This window comes from Eurypyga helias, unplaced genomic scaffold (assembly GCF_000690775.1).
Source record: "Eurypyga helias isolate BGI_N326 unplaced genomic scaffold, ASM69077v1 scaffold2015, whole genome shotgun sequence".
In the NCBI taxonomy this organism is placed as follows: Eukaryota; Metazoa; Chordata; class Aves; order Eurypygiformes; family Eurypygidae; genus Eurypyga; species Eurypyga helias.
This window is the reverse complement of record NW_010250610.1, coordinates 13,419-33,935: the sequence shown is the minus strand read 5'-3', so window position 1 is coordinate 33,935 and position 20,517 is coordinate 13,419. Positions and strand designations below refer to the sequence as shown.

At 39.8% G+C, this 20,517-nt stretch overlaps 1 protein-coding gene across 1 annotated transcript in view; it reads left to right on the top strand.

Annotated features, from left to right (window-relative positions):
- Positions 1–10,884: 10,884 nt before the first annotated feature.
- The window catches only part of LOC104509683 (G-protein-signaling modulator 2-like), an 18,473-nt gene continuing 8,840 nt past the window's right edge, over positions 10,885–20,517 (top strand). Inside the window, 7 exon segments of the mRNA XM_010151713.1 lie at positions 10,885–10,946; positions 17,106–17,214; positions 17,217–17,350; positions 18,342–18,477; positions 18,943–19,085; positions 19,719–19,842; positions 20,122–20,237. Of these exon segments, the coding sequence (XP_010150015.1) occupies positions 10,885–10,946; positions 17,106–17,214; positions 17,217–17,350; positions 18,342–18,477; positions 18,943–19,085; positions 19,719–19,842; positions 20,122–20,237 (824 nt within the window).

Genomic DNA, 20,517 nt, shown 5'->3' with positions numbered 1-20,517 from the left:
TGCTGGAGAATTACTTCATAACTTGATGATCAGGCTAAAGTAATTTTTGAAAAGGTATTGATAGGTATTTTGCTGTTTTGTTCTTGTGTTCTCATTGTTACTTGGCTTAAATTGTTAATTTGTTTTACTTTTCTTTTTTTCTGAGGTATTTACAGGCAAGAATTCTTTCTCCTCTTAGGCTTTCTTTTGGTAGTCAGCAAGCGAGTCTCTTCTTGTGTTAATGTTGAGTAAAAAAACATTTCAAAAAAGGTAGAAAACCTGCTTCTTTTGACATGTTGCAGAGGCGAATGATGAAGTTTTGAAAATTAGTCTTACATCTTACACCTTGGCACGGTGGGAATTTATTCTTATTTTTCTAGAACTGTTTCTAATGTCAATTCTCAGCCTTTTCTTGGCAACAAATGACAGCAGTCCAGTTTTCTGAAGCTGTGTTCTTCAGGTCCCCATGCACAGTGTGATTTGGAGAGCAGCTTGCCTCCAGCTTGGCATTAGTTAGGAGGGAAAAGTTGTAAGAAAATATTTATTTATTTATTATTCTAAAAGAAATGCTATCTGCCTATAGTTTTAACTGTTGACCTTGTAGGGAGTTTTTCTTGGTTTGCACACGTTCTTTGGATTCTTCTGTTTTGCTTAAAACAGGATCTTTTTTTAGTTGCTCCTGTTTTTTCACTTTTTAAAATTTAATAGCAGAGACATGAGTCTTTTTTTCTCTTTCAGTTTATTTTGTAGCAGTTGTGCGGTTAGTTTCACTTTCCACAACTTAGTCATTTCTGCCCAGATCTGGTAACTATGGTCTTGGTTTTAGTACTCTTTAAGGTGAATGTCTTAATGACATTGTTTATCTTTAAGAAGTAAATATTGATCTTATGAGTTTCTGGAAGATTTAACCTGTTATTGCTATTCCTGTGAATGAAAGAACAGAGGGATACCAGGTGAAGAAAGAAACCCCTTTACTTTTATTTGGGCATTTAATAGCAAGTCATAAAATATGATCATATTGAAAAAATAAAGTACTATTTTGTGGAAGACCACAACATTAGGAATGCAAAATACAGGAAAAATAGAAGTGGAAGAACTGGTAAGAGATGTTTTGTAATCATCTGTTCAGTCCTACAGAAGTTTATGTCAAGCAGCCTCTTGGGACTCAAATTTCGCAGGGTTTAAAGAATATGGTTCTTGCTCATATGGTAAAACATTTGTGTATTATAAATCTTCTACTAATATGAAGGAAAAACTTCCATGCAGCTGATTTAGAGGGAAAATAAACCATACATGATCTACCAAGAGGCTTCTCTAAATATTTTTTGTTTCTTCACTAGTTCTGTTTGCTACCTTGTTTTCTGCCCTCCTCCTGCTGGTATACTGTTAGGAATTTTGTTCCTGGCATGCAGCGTTTTAGGGCCCATACTTCCCCTAGTGATCATTTTTTTTGTTAGAGGAGAGCATACGCTATTCGTGCGATAGTGTGTATATATAGTGGAGAAATCTGTGGGCAGTAGGGGCAAAATTAAAAAAAAAATGCATTGACTAGCTTCTGAATAGATTTGTAGCTGCATCCCAGATGTTGGAATAAATATGCAAAGCAGTTTAAAACTTGTCACCTCACCAAATACTACTTTTTTCCTTGAATCTGTGCAGGTGATCTGCCATGCATGAATTGTATCTCTGTCTGTAGGAAGCAAACAATAAGAACGAACACATGTGCTTTTCACTGCAGTATGTGTTCATCCTGCACTTTTACAGTATTTACGTGTTGTAGCTGTACGTTGTGCAGCCGTAAACTTGTAATTGAGAAGACAATACTTGCTTTTAATACCTGAGAATTGAGGGCACAGGTGATGCACCAAGCAGTGGATCATTTTGATAGTGTAATACAGGTTCTGTAAGAGCTACTTCTGCTCCTTGCAGGATCAGAACTTGCTGGAGTGGTAATGATGCATGCCTAATCTCTGAATTAGCACCACAGTGTGAAATAGAAAATTGGATATAGCAGCTATATTGCTTTACTGAAATGCCTGTTGTGCTTTACTGCCTGTGATTCCAGGGATTTTTGATTTTGTTTTAAACATGAATTCTTAAGATTCATTTTACCCTCTCTGCAAGATGCTAGGACAACCTGTCTGTTGTCTTTTACTTAGCAGGACCTCTTTTTAAGAGGTGTTATAGGCCAAGAAGTAGCTAAGTGGAACATTTTATTGGGGAGAGATTTGTGATCAACTTGCTCCATCAGCTTCAGTACAAGTAGTCAGCATCTTGTGCTGAACTTCTCTCATCTGGCATTCTTACACATCGTATGACTTGCTCCATTTCCCAGACTGAAGGGACTTGAGTAAATGTCTTGTTGGCTGGAGAGGTCTGAGATCTGGTATATGTTAATTGGTGTGATGAGATTGTCCCTAATAAGCAGAGGGAGCAATGTTCAAATTTGCGTTCAGAACTGATTTTGTGGTAATATGATTTAAACTTACGCTAAGAATAGAAGAACCACAAGTTACTACTTTGTTATGAACTGTCATTGAAATCTATTGTGGCATTTAGGCACTTTAAAATGGCAAATCTCGTCTCCAGCTGTGGGATGCTTGGAAGGAAGGCAGCACAGTATTTGTTTGCAGTCTGTGAATGATAATATGTAAAAGCTTAGAACTCATTCTGATAAAAAAATAAAAATGACGGAGTCCTAATACCATGATGTATCAAATACGGGGAAAAAGTATAAGCTGTCCTGACTTTGGTCTTTTTTTGAGGCAAAGGAAGATGCTATTCTACTATCTTCTTGCATCTGAAATCTTAATGTTGTTGCATTTAGAGCAAGTTTTCAGTTGCCTGATTAGTTTTATTATGGGGATATTAGTTATATTCTGCTGGCACTTAATGTTCTCTTCCTTTCTTACTTTGTCACAGTGTGGGAATGGCCTTACTTTCAGGATTTAAATAGATGGCTTACATAAACTATCTGCAGGAATATCCTTATAATAAAAATGCTTGTGGTTACTTACGTTAGCTACACCCAGTTCTTCAACTTGCACACTAGACAGTAGCTCCGTACATTAAGCAGCAAGCTAAATACTGATTCTCTTACAAAAAGGATGTTCTGTTCCAGAAGGATGCTCTGTGACTGAGGCACTGAGAGGTCGGTCCATCTTTGCATCATTGAACATTGATATTTAATACATGCATGATACGTGCATGTGTTACTCAGTGGAAGTATGTGTGCTAGCTGTTTGTTTCTTTTTGTCTACAATCATTTGAAGACACGAAGTCACTATATGGCATTGCCAGATGCCTTAAATGTTTCCATTTACAAACCTACGCAATGCCGTAACTATAGGGCACCTTCACGTTTACTACAGTTAGTAGAGGTGGCCTGGAACTATGACAATACTCTGGATATACTAGCTGTGAGGATACGTTTTTTGTCACTTACATATTGCATCGTTCTCCTAAGTTTCTGGCATCTCTTTCTGCTCTTAACTATTCCATTTTGAAGGAATGTATTTACCTTTCAATCTGATTGCTGGAGGAAAATAGTGTTTAGTGTGAGGAGAGATACCAGATTCTGGCCAGAAATTTGAATGCTCCTTAACTGAAAGTTCTAAATTTTTCTTTAGTTTTCGGTATGATACACATTTCTCTTGTTGCATAGTGTATATGCAGTTTTTATCTACTGCTTGGGTGTATTGTATGGACAGAAAATAGCCTTATGCAGGCGAGCATCCTTCTGACTCGGAGAAGGAAGATGCTTCTGGGTTCAGTTATCGTGGGTGGTTGAAATAGGTTTTTTTATGATCTGGCGGAAATAACTTGTCATTAAGACTGCTTGTGTTTTGAGGTTGGTAATGGTCAGTAATATTGAAAATAATGCTAAGCAATACTTACTTGTTAAAGGAGGTGTTTGCACAAGACTTTAACAAGGGAAAAATGAACAGAAATTACTTTAAAAGGCTTGCCACATTGCAGACCTTTAGTGTTACTTGAAGCCTTCTGTTAAACTAGGACAAACAGAAAGGAAAAAACCTCCTAATGCACAGAATGAGTGGAGTACAGGTAATGCTAGAGGGCATGTAGAAAAAAATCCTCCTAGACTTTTGTTTGCCTACGTGAAACAGCACAGAGGAAACAAAATTTCTCTTACCTGTATTTAGACCCCACCATGCAGCAAGGTCAGTTGGGTTTAGGCAACCAAAGAAATAGTGGAAACCACAAACAAACGACGTTTTTAGAAATAGAGTGATAAATTATATATTTCCATTGTTACCATGTCTGTCATAATGCTGGAGCATATTAGCAATTAGGGAATAAATGCTGGACTTTGCTTTGGAGTTGTGTTCCTCTGGCGTTAAATTCAAGTCCATGCCTTCATTTTCACTTGGGGATGCAGTGAGATCCTCAGTTTATTGTGAGCAAAATTTTGTCTTGGAAATGCTTGACATCTTTTTTTTTCTTTTTTAAATCATCTCAAGATATAGAAGGCTGTAATTACTAGGTTCTTTTTAAAGCTTATTAAAAAGATATAAATAGAATTTCATATATTAGTATGATGTGGAATTATGTATTTAATCTTGTAAAGTAGTTGTGGGTTTTTATCCAATGTTTTTATTACTTTGTTTCATGTAATTATTAATATTTTCAATAAAACTTCTACAGTTCTACTTTGGACTGCTTTGGTCTGTTCTGGGCATACTTGTGCTCCTTTGTCACTAGGAGGTTCCTTTAGTCATACTGATGACTAAATTAAGTTGATGAGTAAATTAAAATACTTAGATAAAAAGCCTTTTCCTCCATTTGGGTAAATGCAGGCTAGAAACAAATTGGGGAGAGAAGTGAGGAACAGGATCAGTTGGATCACTCAGGAGTTTGTGGCAGATAATGATAGTATTTGTGTAATTTTTCATTTAGCAATTATTTTAATTTTTTGAGGGGGGATGTCCTGAGTGTCATTGCTCCTATGATTAGTGTATTTCTTCTCTTTTATGATGTCTGTGCTTCTGTTGACTGTCTAAAAAGACTGCTGGTTTTACGAAGAAATTAAGTCTTGGGCATTAACTGGCTAAGAAGGGAGATGAAATAATTTTATACATAAGGGAGTCAAGTTTCCACACCTCACTGTAATAATTCTGTCCTTTTGGTTCATAAAAGGTAGTTAGCTATGCATCCATCAGGTCTAGTAATAAAACGCCTGGCTAGCCTTATGATTTTTGAATTCTCTTTCCAGCAAGGAGCTGATGGTTTCATATGTAAAAGACAGCTCTGTCCACATGGTTTGAGGAAAGGAGAGGAAACTCATATTCTGTCTTCAGTGAGTGTAAGTGAAAGCCCAGGCTTGTGCAGGAGAGTGTTGGTAGGATTTCCTTTTTGTTGAAAGCACATCACAGGTGGCCCAAAGCCCACACAATACCCACCGCTTCCACCCATTTTAGGATTGTCTGCAGTATTCAGTAATGTGTCTTAGTTTCCTATGGGTCTATACGTGTAAGTCAGCATGGTAAATATAATTGGGGTGGAGGGGGGAGCATCTGAATCAAGAACATTAGGTAGTGGTATTAATTTATCTGCAGCTTCTCTGATAGCACAGGGATGTGTTAGGCTGGGTCTTTCCTGTGTTCCGTAGCGATGACGAGCTCTGCAGAATCTGCTTGATCAGACTCAGCCTAGGAGGAGCGTCACCTTTGGGTGCATCGCGTTAGCGTTTGATGTGAGCTGCGCTGGGACTCCGTGCTGGAAAGCGTGCTTGCGTGCTGCTTGTACTGCGTGCTGCTGAGACAGTCCTTCAGAAGAAGCCCCTTGGTTTATTCGGGAGGGTAGCTGCTCCATATATAAATCCTTGAGGAGAAAAAGGCAGTATTTCAGAGCAGGTATTGCTCCACATCATCACTGACCCTGAAGAAAACCTCAAAGTCACTTTGTCAGCGAAGGTGGTTCCTCCAGCTGATGGGCTGTTGAACTTCTGTCAAGGTGGGGCAGAGCGCAGTTTGAAGTGAAGCTTCCCAGAGGAACCACGCTGGGCTCGGTACCGTGTTCCTGTATCCGCACCACCCGCTCGGGTGACTGGTCACCCGTATTGTGCCGTGCTCCGCGTTCGGGAACAACAGCTTTTTCCCAGCATGCACACAATTAGGTGTTCACAAGGGAATAGTTATTGCTACAGAAATGCTGATGATGCTGTTTACTGTGTTAATGCAATATTCAACTAGAGAACGAATTTTAAGAGGGTTTTGGGCTTATTTTAGGCTTATTTGTTAATTCAGGTGAATTATAAAAATATTTCTGGACAGCATTGAGGACTAAAATTATGGTTTATCTGGTTCTGAATGTTCCTCCTACTATTTGTGCTTATATGCTGTTTTGTCTTTTAAAGGTCTGGAGCCAAGCTAGTTTCTATATTTCAGTAATAGAATTGTCAGGATATTTTTGTTGCTTTTTAGTCTGTCTCTTTTTCATAGCCCGTGCAACAGTCTGTTTTGGTTTTAGAGAATCCAGTTGAAGGTTCCTTATCTTTTATTCAGCCATGCTACAGCTACTTCCTGAAAGGCAATTCAAACTTAGTTCACCGTTGGGAAATTTGCCTTTATGTTGAAACAACGGATCTCTGTAGCTTATTTTTCTAAGGAGATATAATTTGTGCCTCATTCTGTAGTTTCCTCAAGTAGCTTTTGAATCTTAGTGATGACTTCATTTGGCAGATGCTTCTTTCCTATAGCTCTGTGAAAAATAGCAGGTGGGTAGGGAAGGCATTACTTGATCGTGTCCTTCAGGGAAAGGCAGAAAGAATTGAATTGGTAGATATTCTGGTTGTCAGCCCCTAAGTGACCAGTCAGCCTGTGTCAGCCATGTAAGTAAGGAAAGCTATGCTTTTGGTCATCTGACAAACTCCAAAAAGGAAGGTATATGTTCAGGGAAGGAGCCAGTGAAGCTGCGGAAATGTACAATTTTAAGCAGATGCAGGGAAAAATATCCATCTCCTTCTCCAACTATATTGTGATTATTGGTTCTATATACTGCTAATAAATATCAGTATCAGCTTTCTCTTGCTTGCCCTTTCATCTTTCACTTGTTTGGAAATAAGGTATTCTATCAAAAGTTAAAATTAATAAAATCTGTCTTAGAGATTTGGTGTCGCTAAGAGCTGCAAATTGATTAAAATCATCGTCTACCATTGCGATGAAATTCACAGCCTGTAATCAAATCCTTTCTGAAATGGAAGATGTCTTAAAACACGAAAGGCTTGTCTGGAAGTCGTAATACCTAGGACAGTTAACTCGCATAACAGGCTTTTGAGAAGGAAACCGCAGCTGATGTTTCATTGCTCTCAGGGACTTGAAATACGCTGATAGGAACTGGAGATCAGGGAGTCTTGGTTTCTTCCGTAATTTTTCTTGCAAGTGAGCTTCGTTTGAGTCTTGGCATATATATCACTGCTTCAGTTCCGTGCTGTTAATGGAAGGTACATTCTTTGAATCTCAGCCATTGGGCCTTGGTTCTCTCTCTGAGGACACTGCTAATAACTTTATGAAAAATACTACATGTGAGCGTGATGGGGTTTCACTTTTAAAGCATTGTTGTACGGGATTCCTTTCAATATGTAACATCAGTATTTTACCCTGATTTTTTAAAATATTTATTCCATTGTAAAAATTGTGGAAATTAATGGATTTTATGCAATTTTGGAGATTCAAGTTAAAAGTTTCTTAGAATTTATTCAGGAATTCAGCCTTAAAACCTCATGCCATGCAAAACACAAGCTTCTGTATCTATATAGCTTCAGCATATAACTGGGATTTAATAGAAAAGAATGAAAAGTGACTTTTTGACAGCGATAAGTAGTTGGGGTTTTTTTCCCCCCAGATAAAGCATTGAACTGAGCCAAAGTTAGCCTTTTACTGCTTTAATTGAAGGTCCTTTAGCTGTTTATAGACGGGATGGGTAAGCCTTAACCATGGCTCACCATTTTCTCCTAGTAAAGTGTTGATAGAGCATGTGTTTTCTCTGTGGTGGGGTATAAACCGGCTGCGACATTTGATTGCCTAACCTCTGCCTTCCTTTATTTGATCTGGAGGGTGGTGTTGGGTTTGGTATCACACCACTGCGTAATGTTCCACCTCTGAAGGAAGCCCAGTCAGTTTTGGTGTGTGCTTTTTTCTGCTACTTTGAAATTACAAAAAAGCTAGGACTTCCTGCATTTAGTAGCTGGAATAGTAAAACTCTGCATTTTGAAGTTGTGTATACAGCTTCTATTTTGTATTCAGGCTTTCCTGAAAGGCAGCTCTTTAACATGAGTATGTTTTTTTTGCATTGCTTAAAGGGGTGGAGAGAATAAATTAAAAGCAGCTGCTTTGCATTAATACAGTGTTGGGTTTTTTCTTCTTTCCAGTAAGCCCCACTGCTTTTTTCATCCTGCATGAAGTTTTAATTAAAAATGCAAGTTTAGGAGAAAGCTCATTTCACTGTTAAATATGCCGACAGAGCAGAACTTCTGATCTCTGTTAATTCACTAGGTTTTTCAGCTGAAGTACTGTGTCCTCGGAGCAGTTTCATGCTGATCACCTGCTCAGGAAAGGCTCGGTTACAGAGATACTCTGAATGGTTAAGGTGCATCAGCTGGAAGAGCAGGGCTTGGTTTGCTATCACGTAATCCTCCCCGGGCCAGCTTACACCTGAGATACTATATGTGGAAGGGTTCATCGATTTCCACCTCCTGAATTTTGAATTCACCACTCTAATTAATGTGCTTTAAGTTTGCTTACTGACTGCACGTTGGCATGGCTGAAGGTCTGACAACATCCTGATGAGTTAAGGGTGATGGAGGCGTGGTATGAAGACCAGACCCAGTAATTTTTGTTGGATCTGTGATCATGATGTGTTGGCCAACTCGGGTGTGTCTGTATCACCCTCCCAAGGCCAGGAATGTGCCATATGGCCAGTAAGAAGCAAAGAAAGTGAAGTATTGATGTTCCAGCTGCTGGGAGATGGTGGCCTTTGTCAGAGGATGAGGTTAAGTATGAGGACAGAAGCATAGTTCAGGTTAAAAACAGCTGATGTGAAATGTTCCGATAAATGCAGTCATTCTGATGTACATTTAAATATGACTTTTTTTCTTAAATTTGGCATTTTATTTTTTAAAAAGCTTCTTAAATTTTCCAGCTATTTACAGTTACAGTATAAATATACTGAAGAAAAGCCCGTGGTCATTATTTCATGTATGGTGGCAGTTGCAAAACACGCACTTTTTAGTTTGTGGCACGTAGTAACTCACACGAGTGTGTCTTGTCTGCGGAGGAGAACTCTCCGTTCCTTGCATTTGCTGAGGAACGCTCCTGGGTGATTGCTGGAGGCTGGGTGGCGTACAGCTGTCTGCTTGTCCGATCTGGGGTTCGGACCAACTTCCGGAGAGTAAATACCTGTCAACACAGTCTCCCTGCTATGTGGGCGGCAGTGCTATTGTAAACTGTATGCGTCACGCTTTAATTGCAAAAATGTACTCACGTGCACTTGTTGATGCCAAATAATTCTGATGGTGAGGATGGAAGGGTAAAATAGTTGTTTAACTGGAAGAATGTGGATGGTCTGTTTGAGAGGCGCTGTCAAGGTAGGGTATAATGGAAAGCGTGAATCTTCACAGCTGGTACTTGCTAAAACTAACGAGAGGATAGAAGTCATGGCCTGCACTGACTGTGAAAAATAGAGGGCTGCATTGTCTTCTGGTGACAGCTTTAAATCTGGGCTGTGTTCTTGTCTTTTGACATCTCTGCAGTCTCTTGATGAAATAGGTGTTTGTGAATTACACCACAGGGTGTTTACTGGCGAAGGAAGGTAATATTAGTACTGAGCGAAAAATATGTCAACGCCTCTACCCACTTCAGAGTATATTTTTAGTAAACTTTTGGATATGGAGTTTCTTTTCTGCTAATCTTTTCCCTGCCAGCCTAAACATGTCTAACATCTAAGTGCTGGCTGCTGCAATCCCTTTGAAGCAGAGTTTGGAGCTCAGATGACAATGCTGCAGCATTTCGGAATGTGAAGCCAGTGTAAAAAAAACCCAAACAAACCAAAACAAAAAAAAACCCAACAACAACAAAAAACCCAACCAACCAAACCAACAAACACCTCCCCCCTCCCCTCAAATCAAGCCCCCATACCTCCCCCCTTTTCTTTTGGGAGAGGGGAAGGGAAAAGAGAATAGATCTTAAATGTCTGCTGGCTTCTGTGCTCATAATGTTCCGGGAGGGATGATCTCCAGATGGGATTGTGCCAGCCAGTCCTGACTACCGTGGGACTTGGCTAACTCTCCGGGCTTTTTCAGCAGCACCGTTTACGTGTAAAGCAGTTGGTGATCTGCTTTATGTTACGCTTCTCACTCTGTAGCTTTCATCCTTAAAGCTTTTTGCTTGGAACTTTATGAGGCCAAAGAATACTAACAAAGGTAAATTACTCAAAGTTTCCAACAGAAAAGAGAGCATTGCTTTTTGTTCAACCTCCTTGTCTTTCTTGCTTGCCTACAGGAATTGCCGTATGTATGTAGTAACTTGCTCTGGCTGTAAGTTCTTGCTCGACGCTTCCTGCTTGGCAGGAGTAGTGTTACGCTTTTACATCAGCTGTAAATAGTTATGAGTTATTAACTGACCTGACACTTCAAGCCGAGCATCTTGTGTTCCCTTTGCAGAAACGCAGCTGAGTGGAGCTTAAAGGGCCACAGATGAAGGAACTTGGACACGTTTCTGAAGGTTCAAGATTTGTCTGACAGTGACCTCCTTACCTAGCAGGAGCTCAGGATATCTTTACTCTAACTTATTAATATACTAACTGGAATGGTGTGCTGACAATTCTCCGTAGTAAAGTACTTACCCTACTACAGAACAGTATCATTTTCTCTACTGGTAATGTGACTCAATGGAGGAAAGGAATGTTTTGATAAGCATGCGTGAAGATCGTTCCTTTCACGTGCGATACAGGTAAGGATGTGTTCATTTTAGTACTGATGAATAAGTGCTGTTAATAATAGAGAACTAAACAAGCTGCAACAAATAGTGTCTCTGTTAGAAGTGTTATTGACAGTGAAAGCTAAAATAACTTTTTTCTTTTCTTGATTTTTGAACTATGAAAATTCCCTTTTGTTATATAGTAGATTATATGAGCATAATTATGTGATTGTATAGTAATGGAACTGTATGCGGTTGCAGAAAAATACATGACTCTATTTCTGATAGAATATAGGTAGCATGATTCCTGCATGGTAATACCTGCTCTCTCTTCTTTTAGCTTTTGGGCTGCATATGCAAATTGTTGAGTTCTGTCTGCTGAAGTTCTCTGTACTTGTTCCTTTATTGCGTCTGTGAATGATGAATTTTTAGGTGCACTGTCACCTAGAGCAGTGTTTTTCTTGCTTAAAATAGAGATTTGACTGATAGATAGAAACTGCTTTGATACCTTGGACTAAAAAAGTACTGTTACTGCAAGTCAAGACGATGTTTGATTTCCCTTCTGAGAGCTTTTATCACTTTTCTTCTGGAATGCCCTTTACAGAGATGGGACAGCGTGTTAGCATTGCAGACTCCCCCTAATGAACCCGAAACAGAAGCTCTGTGTGTGGTGCATTTGGATGGCTGGTGTTTGGAAGGGTAAATCTTGCAGCTCATTCATGAGGAAGGAACACTGGAACAACTGTTTTAAAACCAAATAAAAAGCGTGATTCTTGTTCAGTGCTCCCCCCACACTCTGTCCCCAGCATCTTTGCTCTGGAGGCCTTTTCCTGGCAGGCTAACAGGAGCAAAGCCGTACCCTCAGTTGTATGACAGCACATGCTGCAGCTTGAAATGAATTTTGAGGATGTTCTGACAGTGTTAGGTTGGTCTTCTCTTCCGTTTCACAGAAGTACACAGTTAGTTGTGGTTGGCAGTGCAGTCAGCGTGAGGAGCTTTTCCATGGTCAGCAAGGAGAAAATTGGCAAATAAACTGTAATATACTCTCTGCTCTCTTTATTTTGGTGTAATACTTATCTGGTGGCTTTGAATGGCAGCAGGGATGTCTAAGTGTGTGACCATGGTATTTCTTCTGTGCTAAGTGCTTCTTGAATCCAACTCCCAGCATTCCTGTAACATGTTTCCCCGTGCTGTTGCTGATGCTCTTGGGCCTTCCCAGACGACTGTAGAAGATCCTTGCTCGCTCTTTAATAGAAGCAGGAGCTGTTCAGGGTGCTATTAGAGAAGTAAACGGATGAAAAAAGTGGCTGGTTTATACCGACAAGCCAAAAATAAGTTAAAAAAAAATTGGCAAGCACAGTCTAGGCAAAACTCTTACTACTTTTTGCTGTATTTCAGTGCAGGTGTGAATGATACTGATTAAAAATAAAAATATTAATGGACTTATTAAATCTTTCAGTAAGAACTGTAATCTGACGAACATTTAAAAAACATCAGGTCATAATACTTTTTTTTAATAACTAAACTTCTTTAAAACTTAGAGAAATTGCAAATTAATGCAGTATATTGAATGGAATTTTATGATGATACCATTTAATAGCTATGATTTGGAAAGATTTTACTTGGTTGTTGTTTAAAACTTAATGCAAGAAAAAAGTCATAAATTACTGGGGGTGGTCGTTTTATTTATCAGTTTGAAATTTTCTTTTGCCTACAGTATTTTCCCAGGCCCCTTTGGCTCCTTTTTTTTTTGTACCCAGTGGTATTCCAATAGAGCTGCCTTAAACAAGAAGCTGATGTCCCACTCCTAAGGAAAGGCTTTATTTACTATGGGTCTGGTTCTTACTGTGCAAGCTGTTTCTTTCTCCGCACTGTAGCTGACCAGTATCATTTTAGCAACTATAAAAAAGCTTACGCTGGTGGCAGAAAACTATTTTCCACTCTTATGTTGCTTAGTGACTGGAAATAAAATGCTGAAGTTAATAAATGGGACTAGTAAGTGATACCTAACATTTGTAGAACTCGCTTGCCTTGGCCTGCTAAATTCATACTCCAGAAATGTATAACTGGATTGAAAGAACCCAAAATTCAGGTGTGTGTTTCTCTCTGTATGTGTGCATGGTATTTTGTTTCTAAGTTTGCCATCAAACTCAGTGTGGCTGAACAGGGTGTTGCAGTGGAGGTCTAGGTACGCCCTTTGGAGTGGTCAGTGTGGTGTGCCTCTGCGTTACGTGCAGAAACCGAGAATAAGGGCACGAGTCAGGAATAGCATGTGATCTTCACTATAGGATGCTGTGGCACTTTATGCATATGTTTGTAATTTTATGCCTAGGAATTAAAGAGATGTGATAGGGTGTGTTTGTTGTTTGTGTCTATGTATGTTACGTGCATCCGTGTGTTTGGTGGCAGATTGCATGGCAGCCCCGTTCCCCCTCAGTGGCAAAAACCCCTCTTGGTGGGAATTGAACAGAGTAAAACTAAATTAGTTGTGTTTAAAGATTGCAGTAATTGATGAATCTTCTTGGCGCCTTCTATTGCCTTATTTCTTTCCGGTTTTCTATTCTTTACTGTAAGATGAGAACAGCTGAGGGAAGGGAGACTCCAGAAGGGGGGGATAGGCAGGCAGGCTAGGGTGGAGGAATGTGCATAGCGTTTGTATTTTTCTAAGTGTAAAGGTTCGAAAGAGAATACAAATACGGGCAGAGAAGACCAAGGTTGGGGGGGTGGGAAGAGAAGTTGAGGGAGCGGAGAAAAGACAGGCGAGATGAAAAGCTTAGGGGGGACAGATAAGGATGAGATAGTTTTACAAATGAGAAATTATTCAGGAGATGCCAACTGTTCAGAGAACAGGTCTGGGCAGCTATGAACTGAATAACAAAACGAAGCCCTCTGTGAGTGTTTCCGCAGTAATATCTGTAAGAACATCACCCTGTTCAGGAGGAACAGAATTCCGTTGGCAGTACACAGATGAATGGGCCTTTCTCCTCTCATCTCTGCGGATTCAATGTCTCTTTTGTTTATTCAACAAGCAATGGCTGAACAAGTAATTCAATTCAGCCCTGGGAACAGAGAAAGTAATTTCATACTCTCCTTGTAACTATTTAATGACTTCCTAAAACATTGATAACCTAGGCCTGTCTGGTCTGCCGATGTGCTGTTTAACCGTTGGCAGTAACAGTTAAAACAGCCTCTCGGAACTTTCCCGAGAGGGGATGGCTTTTTGGTGGAGAACACCTATGTAAATCTTTAAAACAAAATTTCTGTTTGTTTTTGTAACAGTCCTTTAAGTAATGGAGGGGAAAAAAAAAAAAGCCCAAAACACACCTGCTGAGTCCAGTTTTGATACTTGATGGATAAGCCTCGCAAAATTTTAAAGCAACTGAAGGGTTTTATAGCTCTTCTATTACGTGCACAAAATACTAATATGGGGTACAGGCAACTGTGGGAATAAAGATTTCATTTTTTTTGTTCATTTCTTTATTTTCTTTTTTCTCTTTATTATTTAGACTTTGAATGTGTAGAAGGTCAGGAAGAATGGATCCAAATAGAACTGTAGCTTTAATCTGCTGTACAAGTTCCAGCTACTGGTTAACAAAACCTTTCTAGAGTGGCACCCCAGTAGTACTCAATTTTGGTTTCCTTTTTACTCGGATTACTAATTCCCGTTCTCCTTTACTTCCTGTAATTCTGGTTGAATTGAAAAACTCTGTAATACCAGCTGATTTTCATCAGCCTGGGTATATGCCTTAGCTTCATAGCTAATGATGTTCTGTGTGAACAAACCCCATCTTCCCTTTTATAAGTTAGATTAAGCCTCGGTTGCAAAGTCCAAAGACTACGTCTCCCGTTCCTTGATGAAATGGTAATGCTGCCGTGGCGTTGGCTGTTTTTGGTACAATGTGAAATTAATTGAATGCAGTGTATCAGAAAAATTACTGGTGCGTAGCCGTCTCCGATATTAGCTTTGTACCTTTTTAAGCTGTGCCTTTTCTTGGTTGATTAGGTGGCGGATGCATCACAGTGGCCAATCAAAACAGGAATTGAATTTATCCTGTTAAAAACACTTGTAAAACCAGTGTTCAGTGTAGCATTTTGACTGTTGTTGTGTTGCATAAACATTTTGCTGAAAGCTCTGCTGTTTTCAGCCATTCAAGCTAAAAACCTAAAGAAATGAATGTGATTGTGTAATGGTCTAAATCTTTGCATTAAGGAGCACCATATTGCCTAGCCGTCACTTTAATTGGACATGTCAGTTAACATGAGGTGTCCGGAGAGAACTTCTTTGGATAGGATTAAGATTACCCAATGAAGTGTTTTAAGTCTTAAACCTTCAGTTGCTGATGGTGTAATCATTTCTGCCTGTACTTAACTGTACTTAGTAATTTCTGCCTTTTTCTCTCTTGCATTCAATGCATGCACCATGTAATAGCAACCAGGTTGTGTGTCCTAGCACATAGGACTGCTTTAACTTCTCAGAGAAGAGTTTCCAAACCTAAAACACTGCATGTGTTATGGATATCGAACCCGAGAAGTTGGGCCTGGGAAGAACTTTGTGCCTGAGTTATCATTTGCTGTCTGCATCTTTACCAGCTGCCAAGCATACAGTATTTTTAATTGCAAAAGTTAAATATGTCTGTCATCTCGTTGTGCTTAAGTTGTGGAATGTCGAAGACCAGCAGGTATGGCACTGTTTCGTGTTGTTAGCTTATTTTACTTCTGATCCAAGTTTTTCCGGTTCTCTGGAAAGCCAGTAGATTTTTCAAAAATATTTCCTTCTTGCTCAGATTTGAGTAGAATGTTGCATAACCTATTTTTTTTTTTCAGATTTAGAAAAATTAGGAAATGTAAACATTGGAGGTACGTTAAGTACTTCATCACCATGTCTGGTCAGAAGAGCTGTCTTCTGGTGTTGCTGTTAAAATAACTTTGGGAACAGCAAACCTTTGACTGTTGCTGTTGTTGATCTGTGCATGTGAAGGGCAGCAGTTTTAGGAATAGAATTTGAAATGGCTTATTCTTACAACCAGGTAGATATCAAATGATGAGATAACGAGCATACCTTTAATTACACAAAAGGTTCTGGTTTGAGGTGCTTACTGTGTAATCCATCTTGAAGAAAAAATCAAAGCAATATACACATTCCCAAGTTTGGTGTCTGCTTTTTGGCAACAGTAACGCATGCTTTTTAAACTCTTACAGGATGTCACTGAGTTTTCTTTTTGAAAATCTTTGAAAAGTAGAATGATGGTGATTTCTGTGAGCTTTTTAAAATGCACATATCTTGAAAAAGCTAGAGAACCATATTGTTTTACCATCAAGAATCTGAGGTCTTTTTCATTCTTGTCTTCCTCTCCCCTACCTCCCTTCTATCTCAGAGCTGGAAAGTGGGAAATGTTTGTATACAGTCAGTCATTAACACTTAGTACTGTAAAAATACGTCTCGAACAGCTGCTTTGTTTGTTGTTCCAAATGTAATGTTCTGTAAATTCATTCATAACCATCTTCTTACAGGATGTGGTACCGGTACAGTTGCACAATCACTTGCTCATAACAATCAAAAATATTCCAGTGGCTTCTGGAGCGGTGGTATCTCAGTGAAGTAACTTGAATTAACAGGCATTTTGTCATTAATTCAATCCATTTTTTCAATTTTTGTAGCAGTGCCACGATAGGAAGTGGTGCAGTGCCAAGGAGTACTGACTTACGTGGGAAACAACTTGGGGAGAACTAGTTGTGGTCTTTGATACACATGAATATTTGAATTCTACTTTTCTTTCTCTAATACATTTTGCAGGTGACTAACTGTAGTACCAACCTAAAACCAGAAGTGCTTGCATTTGTCAAAATCAGTATTTGCCAAGACTAGCTTGATTTTTAGGTCAGTTTACTGAAATTATCTAGATGGTGAAAACTCTGCATTTTTGAATCCTACAGGTGCTGTATGTGGACAAAGCAGTGTTTGGATTTCCTCCCTGAGACTTAGAGGCTGTTTGCTATAATGCTGTGTTTGCTCATCACTGTTGAAGTTGCAATTTCCATTTCAGCATTCGTTCCTGTAAGATGCGAGCGCCAAGCTCATTGCTCGTACGGTGGTGCTGACTCCCTGAGTCAAATAACCTCTTCAGAACTCGGGTTATTGGACAAAGTACTACACTGAGAGTGACTGTTTTTCATTTTACTTAAATTGTGCAGGATGGAGGCTTCCTGCCTAGAGCTGGCTTTGGAAGGCGAGCGCCTGTGTAAAGCAGGAGATTGCCAAGCTATCTTTCTTTTCTTTGAAGCAGCGGGTCCGGGTGGTACGGAGCAGCTGTTCAGGTTGGAACGGAAGACTTAAAAACACTCAGTGCTATTTACAGCCAGTTGGGCAATGCCTATTTCTACCTGCATGAATATGCAAAGGCCTTGGAATACCATCACCATGACTTAACTCTTGCAAGGTAATCTTGTGTCTGTCTTTAACCATGTTCTCCATTTCATCCCATTCTTGTAGAGGTGAGCAGCTGACCATTTTCCTACCAAACCCTGCTATTTGGGGGGCGGAGGTCTGGCAGCTACTTGGTTGCCCTTTAACCTGGGAGCTAATTCTCCCTCTAGCACCATAATCCTAGCACTGACTGAGGCCTCACCAGGTTTGTGGATAATTAAGTGGCTGCTTTCAATCCACCCTTTCCTCTTTGTAAAACCGAGTCTTGTGGTTGTCCAGAATGCTAATCTGGTTTTCATTTACTCATGTGTCTCTACTTACAACTTAGGATAGTGTGGAATCAAAAAGCCCTGTGCATTTTGTACACCACTTACGCATCTGACTTTTAACGATCTGGTGTAGATCCAATAAAAGACACAGGGACCTAATGTGCTTAACCTCAGTTTAGGCACAAATCTCTTACTCCCCCTGCCTTAACCTCCTCGAGTCCCGTAACCTTGTGGGAACTTTTGTTATTCCCCCCGTACCGCAGTCTGAGTGGTTCAGTGGCAGTCGTCTGCCTTCCTCTCATTTAGAATCCAGCAGGGCAGCAGTACCTCAGCTTTCTGAGAGGCCAGTACATCTCGTAAATAATCTGAGACTAGGAGAGACAAATAAAATGCAGAAACAGTTAAACCTCTCTCTCTAACACTGGGACTGACTTTCTATGGAATTGTTAAGAATTTTCCCTTTATTCTCTTCCTAAAAGAAGTGAGGGAGTTTGTTTTTTTTTAAATGTTAAGTAGATGATCAGTGCCATGAATACCAGCAGTTGCACAAACAGCACCAACAAAATTCAATGTCTGGAACCACAGATTGAACAGTGTTTATGAGTGCACTTGAGATATAAAATGAACCAAATGCATACACGCTTCCATGGTTGTAATCTCCAAAACTTTTGTCATTGTCTTCTGCTTGGTTTCAAATTACACACTGTTTACTGGGTGCTTTGTCTGCAATTGTAGGACCATTGGAGACCTACTGGGAGAAGCTAAAGCTAGTGGGAATCTGGGCAACACCTTAAAGGTACTTGGGAATTTTGAAGAAGCTATTGTTTGTTGTCAGAGACATCTGGATATTTCTAGAGAGCTTAATGATAAGGTAAGAATTGCCTAGGAATCTGGAATTGAACTGCTAGTACCTGTTACTGAACCCTGTTGTATTGGTAGTGAGTGTGCTGGTTTTTGAGGTAAATACTGAATATTCAACTATTTCTTCCAGACAGTAAGAATCTTAGTTCTAAGATGTTGTTTCTACCTGGAAGACTATAGGTCCAGATTAATAAATAGTAACCTGTTTGGTTTTAAAAGAAAATTAACGTAATTTTTAACGCCTCCAGAGTTGTTATGTATCTTGCACCTCAAAAGCAAGTAGTATGCAAAGCAGTTTGATTGAGGGGTGTGACTGGGTGGGTGTAAGGTGGGTGAGAACATGTTCAGAACAGGCAGAGCATGTGTTGTCAACTAGTTAAACACTTTTTTCCCATCTCTGGGTTGTACCAGGAGTAGTTGTGACTCAAGACTTTGTAGCATAAAATTTTAATGCCTTACTTAACTTTTGGTTTAGGTTGGAGAAGCAAGAGCACTGTATAATCTGGGAAATGTGTATCACTCTAAAGGGAAAAATGTAGCTAGTGCTGGGACTCATGATCCAGGAGAACTTCCAGATGATGTGAAAAATGCTTTACAAAAAGCTGCAAATTATTACGAGTAAGTAGTAGCTTTACATGTTGGGGATTGAGGGGATGTGATCACCTAGCTCATTAGAGTACGGGGAGGTGTGTGGTGTCCAGAACTAACCTGTGGCACACTTCAGAACGGTGGAACCTGTGAATTCTTCCCTTTTAAACTGGAGAGTGTGCTGTATTTCTGTTAAGCCCTCAGTTCTAGTGTACCTCTTATTACCTGGTGAGTCCTTCCCTTCTGTTAGGGTGCAGTATTACCCCTCAGAGCAGACTGAGACAGCAGCAGGACCTCAGTGTGTCTGTATATAAGATGGCTCTCTAGACAGGCACCAGCACACCAGCTCGGGTAAGGCTGCTGTGACGTTCAGTGTCTCACAGGAAATGTTTCCTACTCGGTGGAAGATTTACGGCATAAGGGCATTAAAATAGGCCAAAGCGGACTACTTTTTCCTTCATGTAAATGAAAAGATTTTTTAAAAATTATTATTTAAATGACTGCGAGGGAAAAAAAACCTCTTAAAAGTCACTAGGCCAAAGCGGACTACTTTTTCCATCATGTAAATGAAAAGATTTTAAAAAATTATTATTTAAATGACTGCAAGGGAAAAAAAACTCTTAAAAGTCATTCTTCTTCCCCTTCTCACTTTCCCCATAACAGGGAAAACCTGACAATAGTAACGGAGCTGGGTGATAGAGCAGCACAAGGACGTGCCTTTGGAAATCTGGGAAACACACACTATCTTCTGGGCAACTTCAGGAGTGCAGTTTTAGCCCATGAACAGGTACAGCGGTGTGCTAGTAAGGAATTCTGTTCTAGCGGAACAGCACTGGTTGCTCCCGATCTCAAGCGCGTGTATCCTGTTGGCCCATGCTGCCGACTTCCTTCATCCAGGTTTTAAACCTTAACGACACAGCGTCACCTTCAGCTGTGCTTCTCCAGCACTTCTGGCCTGAAGAACGGATACAGATGCGCGGTGGAAAACCTGCGAGCATGCGTTTGTGTTTGCAGATGTGACACAGTACAAACGGAGTAAATAACACGGCTGTTTCCCATTTTTAAGCGTCTCCTAATTGCAAAAGAATTTGGTGATAGATCAGCGGAAAGACGAGCGTACAGCAATCTCGGAAACGCCTACATATTCCTGGGGCAATTTGAAACTGCTGCTGAATACTACAAGTGAGTTGACTGCTATTTATACCTCTTCTTGCGTCGTTGACTACTGTTGTGCCTGGGACTTTAGCTCACTGTAGAATAGCCAGCTCTTCAAGAAATACTTAGGAAAAAAGCTGCTCTGGTTTAGCAAAACCAACGTGGGGTTTTTTCCCCAGTTGCTTAATTGTTACGGTTCTTTTAAGGGAGAGGCACCATTAATTTTTTTTTTTTTAACTTTTTTCTTACTTCAAATAGATTCTTCTCAGCACTGTAGACATATTTCTATGGATAAACATTTCTTTCC